This window comes from Lissotriton helveticus, chromosome 1_1 (genome assembly GCF_964261635.1).
Source record: "Lissotriton helveticus chromosome 1_1, aLisHel1.1, whole genome shotgun sequence".
Taxonomy (NCBI): Eukaryota; Metazoa; Chordata; class Amphibia; order Caudata; family Salamandridae; genus Lissotriton; species Lissotriton helveticus.
Genome location: NC_136057.1, coordinates 701,251,727 through 701,271,718, shown reverse-complemented (window position 1 = coordinate 701,271,718; position 19,992 = coordinate 701,251,727). Strand labels below are relative to the sequence as shown.

The window sequence follows — 19,992 nt, the reverse complement described above, 5'->3', positions numbered from 1 at the left end:
AGATCCTTGCCACTTGCTAGACGGTATGCCGAAAGCATGTTTACAATCTTGAGGAATGCTATTGACTTTTTAGCCCATTCTGGCGCACTGTTTTGTTATGTGTGGGAACTACAACACAAATATTTCTGATTTTGTGATTTGTGTGACATTGAAGAAAGAGTCATCCCAACTGTGTCATTAAACCGGGGTTCTCAGTCCTAGAGGCCGTGAATGCTATATTATCCATGTGGCAATTATTTATAGAATTTTTGCAGAGTGATGATGCCAAAGGCAACAAATGTGAGGATCTTCTGTCTCATAATGATAGTGATGTAAAAAAAAAGTACACTCTATTGCATTATTAGATTTTGACAGTAAAACATGAATGCTGCAGTGGACATAATAAAAAAACTAGAGTCTGAAAACACCCTTATCTACCCAGTGTTCAGCATAATTCGTATAGATGGGAAACATCTCCTTGAGAGTAGGCAGAAGAGTGGGAAACGTTTGGCGACTCCGGCACTGCAACATGTTCCATGTTAGAGTGCTTGCCACTTGGTAAGCAAAGACATTTTGAGGAGCAATTCAGGAACCTATATTTTACCATGTATGAGAAATGGCTTGCAATAATGCATGGAAATGTCCTTTACCGACCACAGCATTTGAAGTCAATGAAGCCACACTGTGGTACTCTGCACAAGTTCTAGATCCCTTCCGTATATGGGAGTTTTCTCTGGACTTTCAAAAGTGCTGCTTCATTTTTGACCGCTTCAATAACTCTGAGGGCATTTACGCCCAGTTCAACGCATATGCTGCAGAACCTGTCCCAGAGAATCGCAATCTTCAGGTGCGCCAGTATTAGCGTGGCAAACTAGATCAGTGGCCAGAGTTAGCAAATTGCGTAGTGGCTGTTTTGGCGTTGCCCGCCTCAAGTGCCAATGTTGAGAGGGCTTTTTTACATATAAAAGTTTACAAGGGAAGGAAAGAGAGAGCATGCATTTACAGAGACTCACTGAAGAAGTATTATACGGTATACTACAATAAGTATGCATAATTTGCAAAAATGTATTTGGACCTCATATGCACTGTACTTACACTCTTTATATACCATGCACTATCAGTGAAGAAAGCAAGCAATAATAAAAGTATAACATTCCATAAACATCGAAAAAACACAGTTTCTGTTGTTTTTAATGGGGTGAAAAAGAGTAACCACTGATAACCCTTGTTTTTAAGGTATTGAAATCACTAGAAAACACTGAAAAAACTCAACCAGAATTTACAAAAAATTGAAAATGAAACAGGAAAGCCTAATTATATGTGTTCAAACATGTCAGCAGTGTGTGACACAATTTGCGAGGAGCACAGTAAGATGAAAAGCAATTGTACTAGTTAAGTGAAGGTGACCTATTTGTACACAATTACACAATATTGAATGGCTAGGGAGCGCACTGTCAGCCTGGTTCCTTCTCAGAAACCCACAAACTTATCTGCAGAGTCCCTCAATGTTCTTTGCTCATCCCCACCCTCTTCAATGTAGACATGATACCTCTGGTCAATATCATCCTCGCACACAACATCAACATCTGCCCTTATGCAGATGACCTGCAGCTCACACTTTCTCTCTTGGACAAGACTCTCAGCACAAGAAACAAGTTCACTGCCTGTATGACTAAAGTTGCTGATTGGATAAAATCCAACTGTCTCAAGCTCAACATGGACGAGACAGAAGTAGTGATCTTCGGCAAGAACACCTCACCTTGGGACTACAACTGGTTTTATGGCAGAACATGAACCCCCACTCACACCCAGAACTCATGCCAGGAACCTCAGAATAATCATTGACAGCAAACTGGAAATGACTGTCCAAGTCGAAGCCCTCACTGCATCCAGTTTCCATTCCCTGAAGATGCTGAGGAAGATCTTCAAATAGTTTGCAAGCAACACAAGAAAATCTTCACTCATGCCCTAATCATCAGCAAGTTGGACAATAGAAAAACCCTCTATGCCGGGATCACCAAGCAGCTCACTGGAAGACTACAGACCATTTAGAACTAGGATGCCAGACTTATCCTCAACTTCCGACACAGAACTCACTTTACATCACACCTCAGGGAACTACTTTAGCCTCCAATACACACACAATCTTAATTTAAACTCCTCACACATACATTCAAGGCACTCTACAACTCAGGCCTCACGTACCTGAACAGTTGCATTTCCTTCCACCAACCATCCAGACACCTCTGCAGGACTCCTACTTGTCAATATCAGATGCATACAGAGCAGGGGGGGCTCCTCTGCAATGGTGGAGGAGTATCATTGCAATGGCCTGGAGCCATCAGGTGAAAAAGAAAATGATATACTATAATTGATTCATTTTTCATTTTCCGGCTCTAAGCCAGTGTGTGCAGTGTGGGGCAGGCTGGGGCCATGCGAGGGAGGAGGAGGACTGATTTGTGCACTTATAAGTGTGCATGAGTGTTTGGCTGGCTGTCTCAGGTCGGTCAAACACACATGCACACTTGGGTTTCTCCAACCGGAATGTATTGAAGAACTAGGTTGGAGAAACAGCGCAGACTCCCTTTCCTGAGCGGAGCTTCAAACCAGCCCGCTCAGGCCAATCCCTGTGCTGCTCTCATAGCAGGGATTGCACAGGGAGTCTCTGCTGCTGTCCCAGTGTTCACTGGGACCAGAAAGCAGCAGAACTGTGAGGACCTATGCAGCCGGCAGCTTCAGGTGTTTGTTTTTTTCAATTATGAACCCCTCTGTGCACCCGCTCCTGTGCGCACCTCCCCCACCACTTTTTCATTGCGTAGGCCACCACTTATACACAGAACCAAATTTGGAGGATGGACATTCTCTTAAATTGCTCCTAAAGCATGGAACAACCACCCTCTCCACATCAGTGCCTCCTACTGTGTTCTTAAATTCTGCAAGAAACTGAAGACTTGGCTTTTCAATTAACCAACCTACCTCCTTCTCAGCACCATGATACCCTTGCAGGTGATAGTTTGCTTTTTATATACACATATATACACATAACATAACACTGAGCCATCAAAAGATACATCCCTTTAGCTGGATAACATGCACATTAATTATAAAACATACAAAAATTAATGGAAACATTTAAAATATAACCAAACATACTTTTTCTTAAGGCGACGGTCTTTTTCGGCTTGTGTTCCAAGTTTACCCAATCCAAGAGTATCTTGAGCCCCCGCTTCTGCATCCATATAACCTCCTACAATGACAAAGGAGAATCATATTGCATTGAACCATAACAAATTTAAATCATCCACCTTCATTCATCCAATCAACCAGCAGCAGACATTAAGGAATGGGCGACCTGGTGGCCGCATAAACCTGCTTCCGTCCCTTTTCTGACAGTCTAGGTTTAAAACTTTTATTGATTTTTAAACAGACAGAAAAGACAAGGCTCTCAGCTCCGTAAAATCAGTGCATGTGAGACAACAAGGTCACAATGTATGTTGTTACCAAAGGTAATAAGCATGGAGTGGGCCCCCAAAACTTAATAAAACAAGAAAACATTTGAAAGAACTCACCAACCCCCCCTCCCGTCCTCCCTCCTCCCTCACCCTCCCCTCGTCCACCGAAAAAGAAGGAAGCAGGCTAGTGTTCTACGTCTTTGTTTACAGTTTTTCTTGGGATTTGTGTTTCTGGAAGGCGAAGGAGTCGGAGATACCGAGCTCTCGGAACTCTGACACTAGTAAAGGGAATTCAGACCCTCTGCCAGCCAACGTAAGAGTGAGTTTCTCCATGTCCAACACCAACCACAGTCATTAGAGCCAGCCGGAGTGTGTCGGGAGCTGGGTAGAGCACCAATGTATCAGGATGTTTTGTGTCGCTGCTCCTAGAGCAATAGCAATTAGCCGGCCCTTCCGTGATTTAAGTGGATATGTCAATGGGTTGGGCAGGCCCAGGAGGATGTAAGTAGGGAAACGTGGGAGCTGCGTCTCAAAATGCAGGTCTATTTCGTCAAGAACTTGGGTCCAATATGGTTGTATACATGTACAGCTCCAGAGGACGTGTTCTAGGGTACCCACCTCCTCACATTCCCTCCAGTACAGGTCGCTCCTGCGTGGGTCAAAGCGATGTACGCGCTCTGGCGTGTAGTACCAGTAAGTGGCAATCTTGGTCAGGGTCTCCGTGAAGCCCACGTGATAGGCTGAGTGCCTTGCCCTATGGTAAATGACTTCCCATTCTTTGTGACTTAATGTTCTCCCTAGGTCTCTTTCCCATCTGAAACGTCCCGCATTATATGTGTGGGTGGTAGTGGTTAGCAGCATTTTATAAAGGTCGGAGATAAGTTTCTTTTCAGAGGTGCGCATTACAAGCCATTTTTCGTATGGGGTCAAGAGACGCTGTGCCTGTGGTCTAACATGTAGATGCATTGCCCAGTGTCTGACTTGTAAAAATGGCAAACGTTCTAGTTCGGAGAGACCATAGTCCTCTTTGAGCTGTGGAAATGGAATTATGCCATCTATGTCGAAGAGATGGCCCAAAGACCAGCAGGGGTAAGAGCGCCAGGCCTGATAAGTACAAACAACCGTGCCAGGATGAAAGTCGGGATTGTCAAATAACGGCGTAAGGGGTGATGGGAAGGTGGCCAGTTGGTTGGAGACATTCGTGCGATCCTAGGAATCAATTATGGTGCTTGTAATGTATGAAGCGTATAGGTTTGGAGGCCTATGTTGTTTACGGACAAAGGGTACCCCCTGCAGCGGCCTGCCTGCCACCTGGAACAGCCAGTGTTTCTCTGATTCCAGGCGGTGCCACTCCACTAGATGTCTAAGTTGGGCAGCGTGGATGTACAGTCAAGCACCCCCACTCCCCCCCCTTCTCTGGTGGAAGAACCGCAATCTGGTGACGGAATCGTGGTTTGCGCCCGTACCAGATAAATTGCGACAGGTCCGCCTGAGTATGTTGGATCCAACCCCGCGGGGGGCGAAGAGGAAGGGTCTGGAAGAGGTACAGGATTTGAGGGAGAATGGTCATCTTGGTGGCCGCAATCCTTCCTAGCCAAGACATTGTGCAGTGTTTCCACCTATTTAATGCCTTGTGTATATGGGTGCGAATATTGGAATAGTTAATCTCAGTGGTAGCCTGTATGGTGGGGGCCAATTGAATTCCTAGATAGAGAATCGCGGTTAATGCCCATAGTACCAAAGTTCCTCCTGCAGGTGAGTAAGAGTGTGTGGGGAGAGGGAGACATAAAGGGCTAGAGGTTTATCCAAATTAATTTTAAGTCCCGATCCCTGTGCAAAACTTTATAGCTCAACAAAGAGGGCGCGCAGAGCCGTGATCGGGTAGGAGAGAGAGAGTAGAATATCGTCCGCGTAAAGGCTTATGGTGTGGACACCCCACCGAATTTAATCCCAGATATAAGAGGATGCTGTCAAATTCTAAGCGACAAGGGTTCCATATCAAGAGCAAAAAGAAGGGGTGACAGAGGGCACCCCTGCCTAGTGCCCCTCCCGACCGTCGCCATGGGGGAACGGTAGCAATTTAAAATTCGGGTTTGCAGATTCTCACCAAAGCCAGCAGCCATCAAGACCATCTCTAGGTAAGGCTAGTGCACCCTGTCAAAGACCCTCTCCACATCAATGGCCAGGAGCATGTATTCTCCCTGTGTATGGGACGCTCGCTCTATCAGGTGTAGAATGCGTTTAATGTTATCGCTGGTCTGCCTCAGCGGGATAAAGCCCGCCTGGTCCGGCTCAACCAGCTGGGCCATATATGGAGTTAATCAGGCCACTATGATGCTAGTGTATATCTTAATGTCTATGTTTAAGAGAGAGATAGGTCTATATGCGCCACAGACCGTCTTATCCTTCCCCGGTTTCGGAATAACAACTATTGCTGCCTCCAACATTTCTCCCGGTATGGCTCCCGTTTGTTCGAAAGTATTAAACAAAGTTGTCAGGATAGGGGCTAGCTGGCTGCAGAACCCCTTATAGAAGGCAGCCGTGTAGCCATCTGGGCCAGGTGATTTGCCCAGCTTGAGGCAAGAGATCGCAGAAACGACCTCCTCTATCTGTAACCCTGTCTAGGTGGTCAGCCTGTGCCTGTGACAGAAAGGGCATACGAGCCTTTGCTATATAGTTGGCGCTGTTCTGGGTATCTAGAGGATCCCCGGTGTAGAGGTCAGCGTAAAAATCCCGGAACATTTCTGCTATGGCCGCATCATCAGAAACTGATTTCCCCCTCCCCGGCGTCTGAATAATGTGGACACCTTGCCTCTGCCTAGCTTCCCGCAGCTTGTTGGCCAAGAGACGGCTGCATTTGTCCCCCCTGTATAATAGGAGTGACAAAGCCTGAGGGCCCTGTCTTTGTCTAGGGCCACAAGGTGCTTCCGTTCTACACATAACTGACGCCAGGCACAGGAGGCACCGGTTGGTGCATCTGTTCAAGCTCTGAAACTCTCTGAGTGAGTTCCGCCCACTTCCGGCTCCTCTCCTTATTATGGGCTGAGGATATAGCTATAAATATCCCCGTATAACTGCCTTCAGTGCCCCCCCATTGTGTTACCAGAGATGTATCAGGGTTAGCATTAAGGGTGACAAAATCTTTGATGGCTTTCTGGACCTGTTCAGTTACAAATGCGAGGTGCAGCCGTGTGTCTCGCCGGCGCCAGTGTCTGAGGGGTCACGTTGTAGGCGGCAGTTGGAAGGTGGCTAGGACTGGGGAATGATCTGAGAGGGAGGCTGTCAAAATATTGGCGCTTAGTGCATGAGCCTGAAGTGAGGAGGAGCTAAGGAAGTAATCTATTCGTGCATATGTTTTGTGTGCCCCAGAGTGAAAGGTGTAGCTGCGCGTGCGTGGGTCGAAGTGGCGCCAAAGGTCAAGCAGCCCCAGGTCCTGAAGGTGGCCTCGCCCCGTAGATGTGAGGACACCTGCCTGATGTGTTCTCTGGCAGGAGCGGTCCATGTCATTGTCAAAGACAATATGGAGGTCAGCGCCCAGCAATAGGTGGCGGTGCACGGCTGCCTCCCGAAGTGCATTGAGGAGGAACTTAATCTGCCCATCGTTAGGTGCGTATATAGAGCCTACTACGAACATCACTCCACCCAGTGAGAACTGATAGGTGAGTAGGCAGCCCTTAATCTCTGCCTCTTTCTGGAGGATCCTGCCAGTAAAGGAGCGGGAGACCAGTATGGCTACCCTGGACGATTTGGAGGTGTTAGAGGAGAACATCTGCGTTGGCGTTAAGCGTGAGGACCCTGAGTGAGTCATGTGGCATCAGGGGACCATGATCAGACTGAATTGAGGTATATGCTGCAGGTCATGTCAAATAGCATGAGTCGGTAGGGTGGGCTAAGGGCTCGTGAGCTGAAAGATTGCAAACGGGCAACAGAAGGAGGTGGACGAGGGAACACATAACTAAAAAAACAAAAAATTACAGTCAAATTGAGTGTCCAAAATATAACAATAATAAAAGGGACAAGGTAAAAAGTCAAGTTCCAAGAATAATGTCCGCCATCCTGGAGCATCCAGGAGGAGTCAGAGAGCCAGTTCCGGGAAAACGCAATCCTCGCCGTTCACTCGGCGGTCTGGCTCGTTCTCGCCAAGGCTTCTGTTGCAGAAGCTAGCGCATCCTTCTGGCTCTTAGCTATATATGCTTTGTTTGGCTTCCGGATTCGTCTGTGTCTGCCCTGGCGCTGCCACCCTGAGGGTGTGATCTCAGGCCCTGAGCTGGTACTTTGGTTGTCATCTTCCTCGCTAGGTACTGCCAAGCCCAGGAGTTGGCAAGAGTCAGTGAGCGATCGCAGCTGATGGAATTTGCAGTTGAAGTGGAATATGAGGCGAAATGGATGACCCCATGAGTACTGCCTGCCTTGTTGCCTGAGGTGTTCCGTCACTGGGCGGAATTGTTGGCGGCATTGCAAGGTGATCAAAGCTAAATCTTGGTAGAGTACTGGGGAGTGACCGTTGTAGGAGCTAGGGTGAAGAGATCTCGCTTTTGAGAGGATGTCTTCCTTGGTTTTGAAGTCCCGTACACACACTAGGATGTCTGGCGGGGCGGAGTTGGGCGCGTGTGGTGGGCCCACTCGGTGTGCTCTGTCGAGAACTATTTCTGTGCTATCAGGAACCGCCAGAATGTGACGGAACAGGCCCACTGTGAAAGCAAAGAGGTCTTTGGTATTATCTGAAGCCTTCACGCCCTGGATCCTGATGTTGTGCCTGCGCGACCTGTTTTCTAAGACCTCGCGGTGGACTTGGGTATCCAAATACTGATCCTGAAGGCGGATTATCTCCTGTTGGAGCATGGTAATTTCGGACGCGGTAGAGTCGCTCTTGTCTTCCACTGTTGCAACGCGTTCTCCCACGTCGTCGACGTCCGAGCGGATCTCTTTTATCTCAGCTGTCAGGTCTGATTTCACAGTTTATAGATCAGTTCTGAGAGTGTTTAAAAGCGACTCCAAAAAAGCTTTAGTGATGGGCTTGTCGCCAGAACTAGGGGATTGCTGCAGGGTCGCCATTTTGGGTGGCGCAGTCGCTAAGTTGGAGATGGAATGAGCTCTTCCAAAGATATCTTTCAGGGGCTTCTGCTTTCTCATCCTGGACGAGGACATATTTGCGTGGGCTCCGATATGCGGTCACCCTCGGTGGGTGTCCGGCGTTCCGCAGAGGGGCGGCCAAGGATCTCTTCCAGCAAAGCCGGGCCCAGTCGTCTCCCTCCATTTTCACGGGGCTGGGGCAGGCCCCACACACTTCCAGGTAAGGGCCTTCTGTGCACCACAGGTTCAGAAGCGAGAGTCCACACGGTACAGGGGTATGTGCCACCTGTATGAGAGTTATAAGGTTGTTACCGCGGGGGTCAACCAGACGCTGAGATGCCCTGTGGCTGGAGGTTGTATAGAACCGGCGATGGCTAAGGCTGTCAGTGAGGTATTTTTTTCGGTGCATCAGAATGTCACTCAAACACTGCCCCACCCACTCAGGCCCAGAGTACCCTCTCCACCACTTCTCCTCAGTGCTAGGCCTGCATTAGGCCCCCATGCAGGGCCAACTCAGGACACAGGGCAAGGTGCGTGGAGCGTGCTTGAAGCTGCAGATTTGTGCAAACGGGCCCCCATGGAGGAGGTCACACTTCCCCGGAGAGAAAGGTCGAGTCACCGCCTTTCGTGAGTGTGGATTTGCACTGTCCCCCAAGGAATGGCCCCTGCAGTCCGGGCTGGCAACGTGTAGGTGTCCTCGCCGGGGAGGTAAGCACCTGCTGTACAGGGTGTCAGGGTCTGCTATTGTCCTACTCAGGTGTCACTTATGCAGGAGGTGCCCTGAAGCCCCCCGGCAAACGCCAGCTGCTCCCGCCAGGTATCGGGCTCCTGTTCCTCGCAATTCAGCACTGTGTGTGTGGTCTCCGCCCCTTCCAGGCCCAACCTTGCAGATGGTCGACCGCCTTCCCTAAAATCGAGGCCGGGGATCTTGCTGCGACTCCCGCTGCGTGGAAGGAAAGCGGCGGTAGACACGGAAGGGCCCTAGCCTGCTGGCACTGCCGTGTCTCCCCCTCAGTCTCCGCTCACTCCGTTCGCCTGGGCTATGTGTCCGCCTCTCCTCACTCGAGCAGGGTGTGTATCTTCCCGGCCCCGGGTAGTGATTCAGTGGGGCCGCTGGACCGTGCAAGGCTGCGTGGGAACTCCTTCAACATCGATCCCCTGACTGCGCCACAGGCCTCCTCCCCACCGTATGCCTAAGGGGCCGGTTGTGGCTGCCACCACAAGTGTTTGTGGCATCACTGGGTCAGAGTCGCCGCCGCCGATGCGGGAGAGGGGGGATCTCACCTCGATCACTGCCGGCCACGGCGGATTAGTTGCACGACCCCTGAGACGCTCGGCAGGGTCCGGGGGCCACACCGCTGACGGGGTCTACCGCTCTCTGGAACTTCGGCCTCCAGAAGTCCTGAGGTAGGCAGCACAGGACCCTAGCCGCTTGTCTTCCGGGTCGCTCGGCAAAGGCCCTTGCTCTGGAAGCCGGCCTCGACAGTCTCCGATGTGGGCTGCCCCTACATCAAGGCGTCCACCGCAGCGCGAGTCAAGCGGGCCGGACCGTTCTCCTCTCCGCCTAATTTGGCCGCTAATTCCTGGTGTCCCCAGCCACCCACCACAGACATCGAGGGCACAGGTGTTGTGGGGAAGTCCTCCAGGGTAGTAATCAGCCTTCCCGGCTCTCTTAGAGGCTATAAGACTCTGGTTTTGGCTGACGGTGAGAAGGAGGTCCGGAGATCGCGTCCTACCTCGCCGCCATCTTGGCCATGCCCCCTTTTCTGACAGTTTATATCTGTAGGGGAAACATAAGTTGGAGGGTGGCCAAGTGACTTGGACTAGAGTGTGCACAGCTATTTTAGACGTAATGTCTAAAATATGAATAAAATTCTGTTTGACCAGATTTTTTTTTTTTAGTTCAAATCATATTTTTATTGAAAAATAACATAAATGGTAGCAGAAGTGATAGTTACCGTCATGTTACAAAGAGACCGCAATCAGACATGGATTATACATAAAACAATACGTGTACATAAACGAAAAATAAAGTACCAACATTGCATACTCACATTTGTATATAGTTCCATAAAGCCCTCCGTCTAAATCAAGTCATATAGTACATTTACACTTCATTGTTCCTGTTTTATGGTTATAGGATTGTCAAGTCTATGAGCACAAGGTATAATCATTACAGTTCATGTAGCGTGCACCCTAAAGTTTACTGACATCATTTAGACCTTCATGGTGGGTCAAAGGTGAAGGAGGCCTGGTCTAAAGAAGACCATAGTTTTTTGTTGGTGACCTGCCATGGTGATGAGTGTAAAGCGGGATTGTCAGTGCCCCTAATGCAGGACAACCACTCCTTCCATGCATTGAAGGAGACCTCACCTGTTGATTTCCAATTGCATAGGATCACCTTACATGCTAATGTAAGTAGAAGGTCCAAGAGCTGGCGGTCATGGTCCCCCTTAAGTGATGGATCTAAGGCTCCTAGGAGAATATAGATGAATTCCCTTGTGGGATGTATATCAAACGTGTGTCCAATGTAGTCAAAGATTTTTGTCCAAAAGGTGTGAAGCATGGGGCAATCGAACAACATGTGTGAAAGGTCACCAATCCCAGAGGAGCAGTTCCAGCACTTCGGTGTGTCCCGCAGGCCAACCTTAAATAGCCTCTGTGGGGTCCAAAACGCCCTGTTAATAATCATATATTTGGTCTGTGATAGTATCGGTGACACCTTGTGTGTGAGTGCTGATGCATGTATCCTGACCCAGTCTATACTTATTCCAGTGTTGTTTGTTTCTGATTCCCATTTTACCTCATTTCGCCTCATAGACTTGTTGGCCGTTGGTGCGAGTAGTTTATATATTTTTGAGACAAAATGTCCAGAGGATTGATAGTGTGGTAGTATAGCTTTTAGCCAAGGCGTCACTAGTTTGAATGCCCTAGTGGATAAGGCTGATTTTAGCTTTAGGAAGGCATAAAAGTCAATCGGTAGCAGGGAGTGTCTAGCCTGTAGAGTCGAGAATGGCAGCGGCATATTATTTTCGTATAGGTCAGAGACCACGTTAATACCTTTATCAGACCAATGGTCCCATATGATGGGTGATCCGCCAATTTTAAAAGACGGGTTATGCCATAAAGACGCAGAGGAGGAGTTGTGGATTTGTTGACCAGAGGCATGAACGCGATCTATCCGCAGAAGTGCTCTCTTGGTATTGAGCATGATGTATTTAGAGTTCGTGAGGTGTGTGAGGTCCATTGTTAGGACAGCGTAGAGCGGGGCTTTGCCTATTAAGGATTTTTCAATATTGACCCATAAGGGCGTGTAGACAGGGTCTTCGATAAACCAGGAGGCTCCCTGTTTGCAGAGAAAGGCGGACTGGTAGTTTCTGAAATTTGGTAATCCTAATCCCCCTTTAAGCTTTGGGAGTTGCAGTTTTTTCATGGCAATTCTCGGTTTCTTCCCTTTCCACAGGAAACCCGAGATCAATTTCTCAATTTTATGTAAAAAGTCTTCCGTGAAGGTCATGGGGAGCATACATGCCATGTAGTTAACCATAGGACTGATCATCATCTTTAGTGTTTCTGCCCTACCCCACCACGAAAGGAATTTAGGAGACCAGCCGTCTAATAGCTTTTGTATTTTTTTATAGAGCAGCTCTTCGTTAATCTTTAAGGTGGATATCAAGTCCTTTTCAAATTCCAGTCCTAAATATTTAAAACTCTTCGACTGCCAGGTAAGCCCGGAGTCGCCCAGGATTGTTTTATCACATAGGTTATTCAAAGACTTCACCTCAGTTTTATCCTTGTTCAAGGAGTATCCAGAGACAACTGAGAATTCATCTATTGTGGACATTAGCGCTGGCATAGCTTTGTCAGCTTGTTCACTCATGACCAGCACGTCATCTGCATAAGCCGTGAGTTTGATGGTACAATCAGCGAACGGGATTCCAGCGATGTCAGAATTTTCCCTTATGTAGTATAGAAAAGGCTCAATAGCCAGGAGGAATAAGGACGGGGATAGCGGACATCCCTGTCTAGTGCCCTGTTCTAGACCAAATGGGGAGGAAAAAGCGCCGCCAGCTCGTACTCTAGCAGAGGGGCAGGCATATAGGGACATGACTAATTTGGTAAATACGGGGCCCAGGTCAAATTTATGTAGTACAGCATTTAAGTAAGCCCAGTCTACTTTGTCAAACGCTTTTTCAGCGTCTAGCGTAATGGCGACGGTAGGTGTGGATAATAGTTTCGCTTTTTCAATGACATGAGCCAGGATTCTCGTGTTATCGCTCGAGAGCCTGTTCTTCAGAAAACCCGCTTGCGAGGGATGTATTAGAGACGGCAGGACTTTTTGAATGCGATTTGCTAAAATTGAAGCTAGGAGCTTGCAATCTAAATTTATCAATGAGATAGGCCTGTAGTTTTTGGGTAGTTTGTGGTCTTTACCTTCTTTGGGTATTACCGCAATTACAGCCTCTGCCATAGTCCCCGTAACTTTACCTGTATTGCTAATTTCGTGGAAGACCTCTAGGAGAGGGGTTGAAAGAATATGGGCAAAGGTTTTATAAAATTGGGCTGTATAACCGTCAGGTCCAGGGGCTTTTCCCTTTTTGAGGGATTTGATCGCGCTAATAACCTCCGACTCAGAGATCGGCTCATTCAAGGAGTCTCTTTCTGCGGCCGTAGGCGTTGGGAGTGTGCATTTGGAGAGGTATTTCTTCATTTTTTCGTTGTCCACTTGCATGTTCTTAGCATAGAGTTTCTCGTAAAAGTCCTTGAAGATATTCGCAATCTTAGTGGGATCAGAGTTAGGATTCCCCTTTTCATCGAGCAATGATGCTATGGTATTTTTTTGAATTTTAAATTTAAGATAAGCCGCTAGTCCTTTCCCCGCTTTGTTCGAGTCACAAATTTTGAAACGCTTCCTCCTGTCTAGCCAAACTCCCGCCTTTTCGCTAATAAGTTTATTATAGGTGTATTTCTGATTGGACAGTTCAGTTAGGACTTCAGGGTTTCTACTCCTCAAGTATGTGTGTTGGAGTTTTGAAATGTCTTCCTCCAGTTTCAATAGGGCTGCAGTGCGGTTCTTATTAATTGCAGACGATATTTTTATAATAAGTCCCCTTATGGTGGATTTCAGTGCCTCCCAACGGGTGGTGTCTGAAGTGTCTCCCCTCTTATTTAATAATAAAAAGTCTTTAATGGCAGTGTCAAGGGTTTCTTTGTGTTTTGTGTCATTAATAATGGTGTCATTGAATCGCCACATAGATTGACGGGTGGTCGGTTTAATATTAGACAACGTAAGTGAGATGCAGGAGTGATCAGAGACTAATCTGGGGGCAATGTCCGCGTCCTCAACTCTTGCCACCGCGTTGTTGGAAATGAGTATGTAGTCGATTCTCGAAAACGAGTCATGTGGTGGGGAATAGAATGAGTAGTCTCTGTCATCAGGATGCATCAAACGCCACGTGTCCACCATGTGAAATCTATTGCATAGTTTCATGAACGCCTTATGGGCTCTTCCCGGGCGGAAGACGCATTTAGAGTCTCTATCCAGTATTGGGTCGTATGGGAGATTGAAGTCGCCCGCCAGAATATGGACAGCCGTGTCGGGGATGGAGTTTATCTGTTTCGTTAGGCCTACCCAGAAGGACGGATCATGTGTATTCGGGGCATAGATATTTGTGACAAAGAATTCAGTGTCATCCTTGAGTAGTCTCGCTGAGACCCATCTGCCTTTCGTATCTGTTGCACTAGAGACTATTTCCACATTTGCATTCTTGGCCACTAGTATCACCACACCATTCTTCTTTGAGACTGCCTCAGAGCCCACCACTTCAGTATAATACTTATTACGTAGTGTGTGAAATTGCTTTGCTTCTAATTTTGTTTCCTGCAGTAGGGCTATATCACCACGCTGTCTTCGTAAATAGTCAAGTGTCTTTTGGCGTTTAACCGGCTGGTTAAGCCCTTTCACGTTCAGTGATAGTATTCTAAGGTTAGCTATAGTTGTCGTCCCTATAGGAGTATCTATAACAGGAGCCATCAATTATGCAGCCAGCAATATCGTGTCACAGTACATGTGTATGCATAAGTATTAGGACCTGTTTGACCAGATTTATTGCGTTTTACTCGAGAGTGTATTTATTTGTATTTTAACATTTCTTTTATTTTTTTATGCTACTTTTGGAAATGTGTATTAAACACCAAAACATTTTTTGTGTCTTAAAAAAACTAAACAACATTTTAAACAGTACATTGTACAATTAGTTATGCATATACACAAAATATATTCAATTCTAAAACAGAAGGTATGATGAGGCCCAATGCATTTCGGGACTGCAGTCCCTTCATCAGGGACATAACCTATAAAAGAAAAGAAAAACATATGGGAAGACATTTAAAAGTACAAAAGGGCTTTAACTTTCAATAACACGTCAAAGTTTAAACAGTGTTACCTCAAGTGGTATCTGCATGCAACCATGGTGTGCAGAAGAAACACACCAAGACTTTTCACCCCAAAAGTAAACATTTGAGGGTCCATAGAATGGAGACCCTAGGACACTAGAGGCAAAAGACCTCAGTCCTTTCTGATCGTTCCTGGCCTGTCAAGCCTTTCGGACAGATTCTTGTACAAAGTGTTTGTGGCTGAAACGGGGCTGAGGTGGAAAGGCAGGTGCAAAGCATGAAACAAAGTCAACTATTATTTACGGATCAATGTACGATTCGTATTGAGAATTTTTATTAAGCATTTGCATACTATTTTATATTATTTACTCTGATCCGGGTTCACACTATACTTTTAAAGTCCAAATTGTCCAGGTCTTGTGACAAATGACATGATTTCAGAATCTTTGAATCCAGTATTTAAAAGGAGAGCGTTTAAATAGTGTGTATAAGTATAAATAATGAATAGAAAAATTAGAGTATGATCTTTGTCAAATAGTCCTTCTCTGCCAACAAAGAAAAGAAAAATGGTGGAGGTGATATTACTGACTGAGCTGGTGTTGAATCTACTGTGGGAGGCAAGTATTCGGGTATTGGGAAGCAAATAGAACCAGACCAGTCAAAACCTACAGAGAGAAGGCAGTATGTGGGCTTTTGAAAAACACAATTTCAGTGTTATGGCTGAATTTGCATACAGGAGAGGTCCTGATCGGTATGTTGAAGTAATGCGCCGAAATAAAAAGTGAACCTCCACATTAGGAACGGTATAGAGGCGGGGAGACTAAATACTGCAAGAAGAAGACATTGGTCCCAGAGAGTGAGTTTCTGCTGAATGGATGTTCAGGCGACTCGGAATTACGGCAAATCTTTCCGCAATGAAGTTCCCTAAAAAGTAGGGTAATTCAGTCTCCCTAATATGATAAGAAATAATCCCAACACAATTGAATCATCCTCCTTATTTCAAACCCTTATATCACTGTTTTGGTTTGCAAATCTCCAGTCTACTTTTGTCAGCTCTGTCGCCTTTCGGTCACATTCTGAATTGCATCCGACTTTTAAACATTGCCTATCAATGCAAACACAAAACTAGGAACGCGTGAACATCCAAAGTGATTATTGATATTGGAATTGCCCTTTGAATAATGCCATCATTGTTTTGTTTATCACTGCTCTTTGTCGTCACTGTTAATATGATTATAATAATGGATGCTGACTTATGAGAAAACTGGAGCTAATTATTAGTTTAAATTGTTTATGTTTTATGCCATGAACGTGATCATCCAATGTTCAGAAATGAAAAGAAACATTCTGTCTTAGCCATGGCTTCTACTGAAAGAAACAGATCCATTAAAATGGGCCATTCATGCAAAAGACCCAATAACATTAATGTCTGAAAACCCTTCTATTTCTTTCATCTGGCTTTTTGGTATTATGACATCTTAAGAAAATCTTCCTATTTCTTTCCTCTGGATATCTGGTTTTACCCCTATATTCGTTTTAGCATGTGAGATATAGTCTATCTGAATTTAGATGAAGTGGAATCCAAAACGTGTGTATATTTCAGTTTGTGTCCACACCTCAGAAACCAGAGCAAGCACTAGCAGCGCGGAGAAGCGGGACGTGGTGCGGGACGCCGTGTGGGAGCCGAGCCAGGGCGAGGCGCGGTGCAGGTCACCGCCAGATCATTCTTTTTGCGGCTCGGAGGTGCGGAGGTCCCCACCTTTAAGTGGCCACTGTTAAGCAGCTCCTAAGTTATGGCAGCAGCAGGCAGCAGTAGGTGCCTGTGTAAGGGCAAGTGTGACCGCCATTAGCGGGCATCCACAACAAGAGTGAGCCTTCATCTGCATCGTGGAGGCGGCCCAACTAGGTTTGACAGGAAACAGGGAAGGTCTGGGAGACATACGACCTGTCTCCCCTGTCAACCGCGGAATCCAATGCAACGTTCACAGGCTTTTGTCCCCCCACACCCCTGGGGCCCGGACTTTGACCATGAACCTTTCTTCCTACTGGTGGCCGGTGAATGTGTGTATGTACCCTGAGGTGCTGAGTGGCAGGGTGTGGAGCGGCAAGGGCCGAGCTACGGGGGTCAGAGGGGGCTGCTTAGTACATCTGTCTAACATTGCTCCACCCCTGCCGGCCTGCCTCATTTTTTGACTGTTTGAACGATCCTCACACCTACTGGCCTCTGGCCTGCCCCTCTAAGCCCCTTGAGCATCCCTCATATATTATCCCTCCTCACAGGACTGCTGGCACTTCTCCTCCTTCCTGAAGGTGGTCACAGCTGCCATAATGTCCAAAAAAAGCACCCGCTTGCTAACATCAAAACAGAACCCCAAGCCCACAGCTGTGGACATGTTTACAAACAAGGCTGCTATGGGGGGCACCCGATCAGCCCAAGGACCTGCCCATGGTTGGCAAATTGTAAGATCTGCGCAGTTGGGTAAGGGCCCAGAACCCTGCCTCTGTAAGAGCAGCCCAGTGTGGACAAACTTGGATGCCGAAAACGTGGACGAGACTTCCAATGTTCATGAACCTTTCACAGTCATCACGACCTCCACACTCATACATGAGGACGATGAGGCCTACAAGGGCTCTGAACCTTTCACGACCCCCACAACCACAATAGAGGAATGCCCAAAGGCTACCATCGAGACAGGCGAGGATGAAACAGGACCAGTCCCCCTACTAACAGGAATGGAGCCATTTCACTGGTTCACCATATCTACATTGCCTAGGAGGAGGAAGCAAAGGTCCCAGTCCTGCGATAATTTGGGAGCTTCCCCACCTCTATTTGACGCTCATACTTCAAACTACCTAGCAAATCTGGAAGTTGTTCCATCAGGCACAGGCACTGGCACTACAAGAGGACTAGATTCATCTACATGGCCCCACTCACCACCATCATCTGACAGCACAGACTTAGCGTAGTATCCTACGCTGATGACACGCAGCTCATTTTCTCCCTCACGAAGCAACCCAACACCACCTGTGGAATTTTAATTCGTGAACTGAACATCATCTGCGCCATCTTGCCCATTCCTCAGACTCACGTATGAACATACACGACAGCCATTTTAGGTACCATGGTCTCCCTGTTCACGATCGATCATCAGCGCACTTCCCTGACCCTGCAAGCATCCCCCATGCACCCTGGCTGCCCCCGCGCTCACATGCACAAGTCATGAACCCTCCTCTTCCGCATGACTCTGTCTCTGGGAATCACACCCCGCGCCTGACCAACACCTCCTTTCCTTCCATGAATACCCCTCTTTTGATAAACCCTTCCTCTATGCTCGATTGTCCACACCGATCCTTTCTTTCATGAATATCTCTCCTTTGATGACCCCTTCCTCTGAGCCCGATTGTCTGCACGGACCGCTGGTCATCCCTTGGCCTGAGGATACAGTTTATTGCCCACTACTGTATGCACTCGCCCCTCTTCAAAGGAGCTAATATTGATCATGACCTCCCCACCCCCTGAGATTCGATCAGGCGCACACATTCCAAAGGAATCGGCGGAACACTCAGCTGCGTGATAGCCCCCTCCTATTGTATGGGGGGTGAGGACCTCTACTGTAGCCACGTGTTGGAATGAGCCGGAACTGGGGGGAGGGGGGTACCGGGGATGTCATTTTTTCATTACTTCACAATGTCTTTATTGTAATAAAGAGCGGTCACATGTCGTAAACCAGTGTATAAAAAGGCCAGGCCTCAGAGAGGCTGTTAGAGAGCACCTCGAGACGATACCTTGTTGTCCGATCTGATGTGTTCTGCTCCGTCGGAATAAAACTTGTTTCCTGTCTTCCTGTCTCCAGCGCCTGCCTCTTTATTTGATCAACTTCGTATGGTATTAGAGGCATTTAACGCCGGGCAAAATTACTTAAGAAACATCGACTAAATCGCCTGACCATTTTCCTGACTTTCCTCAATTGGCGTCCCAAGTGTGGGGCCCATCAGCGACACGTGGATCCAGTGGGAGAGGTCCCGACGACAGAGTGAACGACTGCAACGATCGGGAGAGCTCCTGTCCGATAGACCCTCGTCTGACAGCCGATCATCCGAACTTCACTGGTTCCAAGCAGACCTCTCCCGAGTGATCTACGGTCCTGACTGGGAACCATCAGGAGTGCCGCGGTAGCAGCAGAGAGTAGAGGACGATCGGGCGCTGGAAGCGGAAGACGAGAAACTGTCCATGCGGTCCGGGTAAGGTCGTGACACACGACGAATTACGAATTGATTGATTGTTTGATTGATTGAAATACTAGTATTTGCATTGTCGCTCTTTGAGATATTCGCTGCCTGCAAACGGGGAGGAATAGGAATATTCTATCTCCCTTTGCGGATAGTGAAGGGTAGGTAACGCGGACTTTTGTCCCCCATTGTAATCTGTCGTACCTATTTTTCTCCCCACTGATTGATTGTCCGAACATAGATTGTTTGGAGTATAGTTCTTTTGAGGTTCTCTGCTTGCAAATAACGTAGAATAGCCATATTCTGTCTAGTCTTTGCAAACAGTGAGAGATAGGTAGTGCGGACCTTTGTCCCCCATTGTAATCTGTCATGCCTGTCTTCTCCCCACTGATTGGTAGTTGGTACAACCCGGACCGCTTATTAGAGATGAACCATCCAGCTCCATTGGAAGGCACCCCTAATAAGGACATGTTCACTAAGCAAGGACTAGTCGCTATAGCTTATAGTAAGTTATGGCATAAATATACAAAAAAGGACCCCGAAAGTCAGTGGCCACTGATAGGTTCCTTTGATGATCATAAAATAAAAGCGCTAGAAGCAGCTGTTAGAATAAATAAGGCAACACCCACCATGCTCGATAGTATCGGCATGTGGCGCAAAGAAGCAGAGCAACGAAGGAAAAGAGAAGAAGCAAGAATAGGGAAAGAGTTACGAAAGGCAGCCCACCTGGCCGCTAAGGAACTAGACGAAGAAATAAGAAGGAGAGAGGAAGTTAGACAAACGCAAGAATCAGGGTCGGCAGGCCAATGCCCTGTTAGGACCCCCTCTACGCTCTACCCGGAAATGCCCTCCAAACAACGGG

At 47.4% G+C, this 19,992-nt stretch overlaps 1 protein-coding gene across 1 annotated transcript in view; it reads right to left on the bottom strand.

Annotated features, from left to right (window-relative positions):
* PPFIA2 (PPFI scaffold protein A2) overlaps positions 1–19,992 on the bottom strand; it is a 2,034,471-nt gene that overhangs the window by 266,311 nt on the left and 1,748,168 nt on the right. The window contains exon 21 of the mRNA XM_078674230.1: positions 3,133–3,226. Coding sequence (XP_078530356.1) covers positions 3,133–3,226 — 94 coding nt within the window. The remainder of the gene's footprint in view (positions 1–3,132; positions 3,227–19,992) is intronic.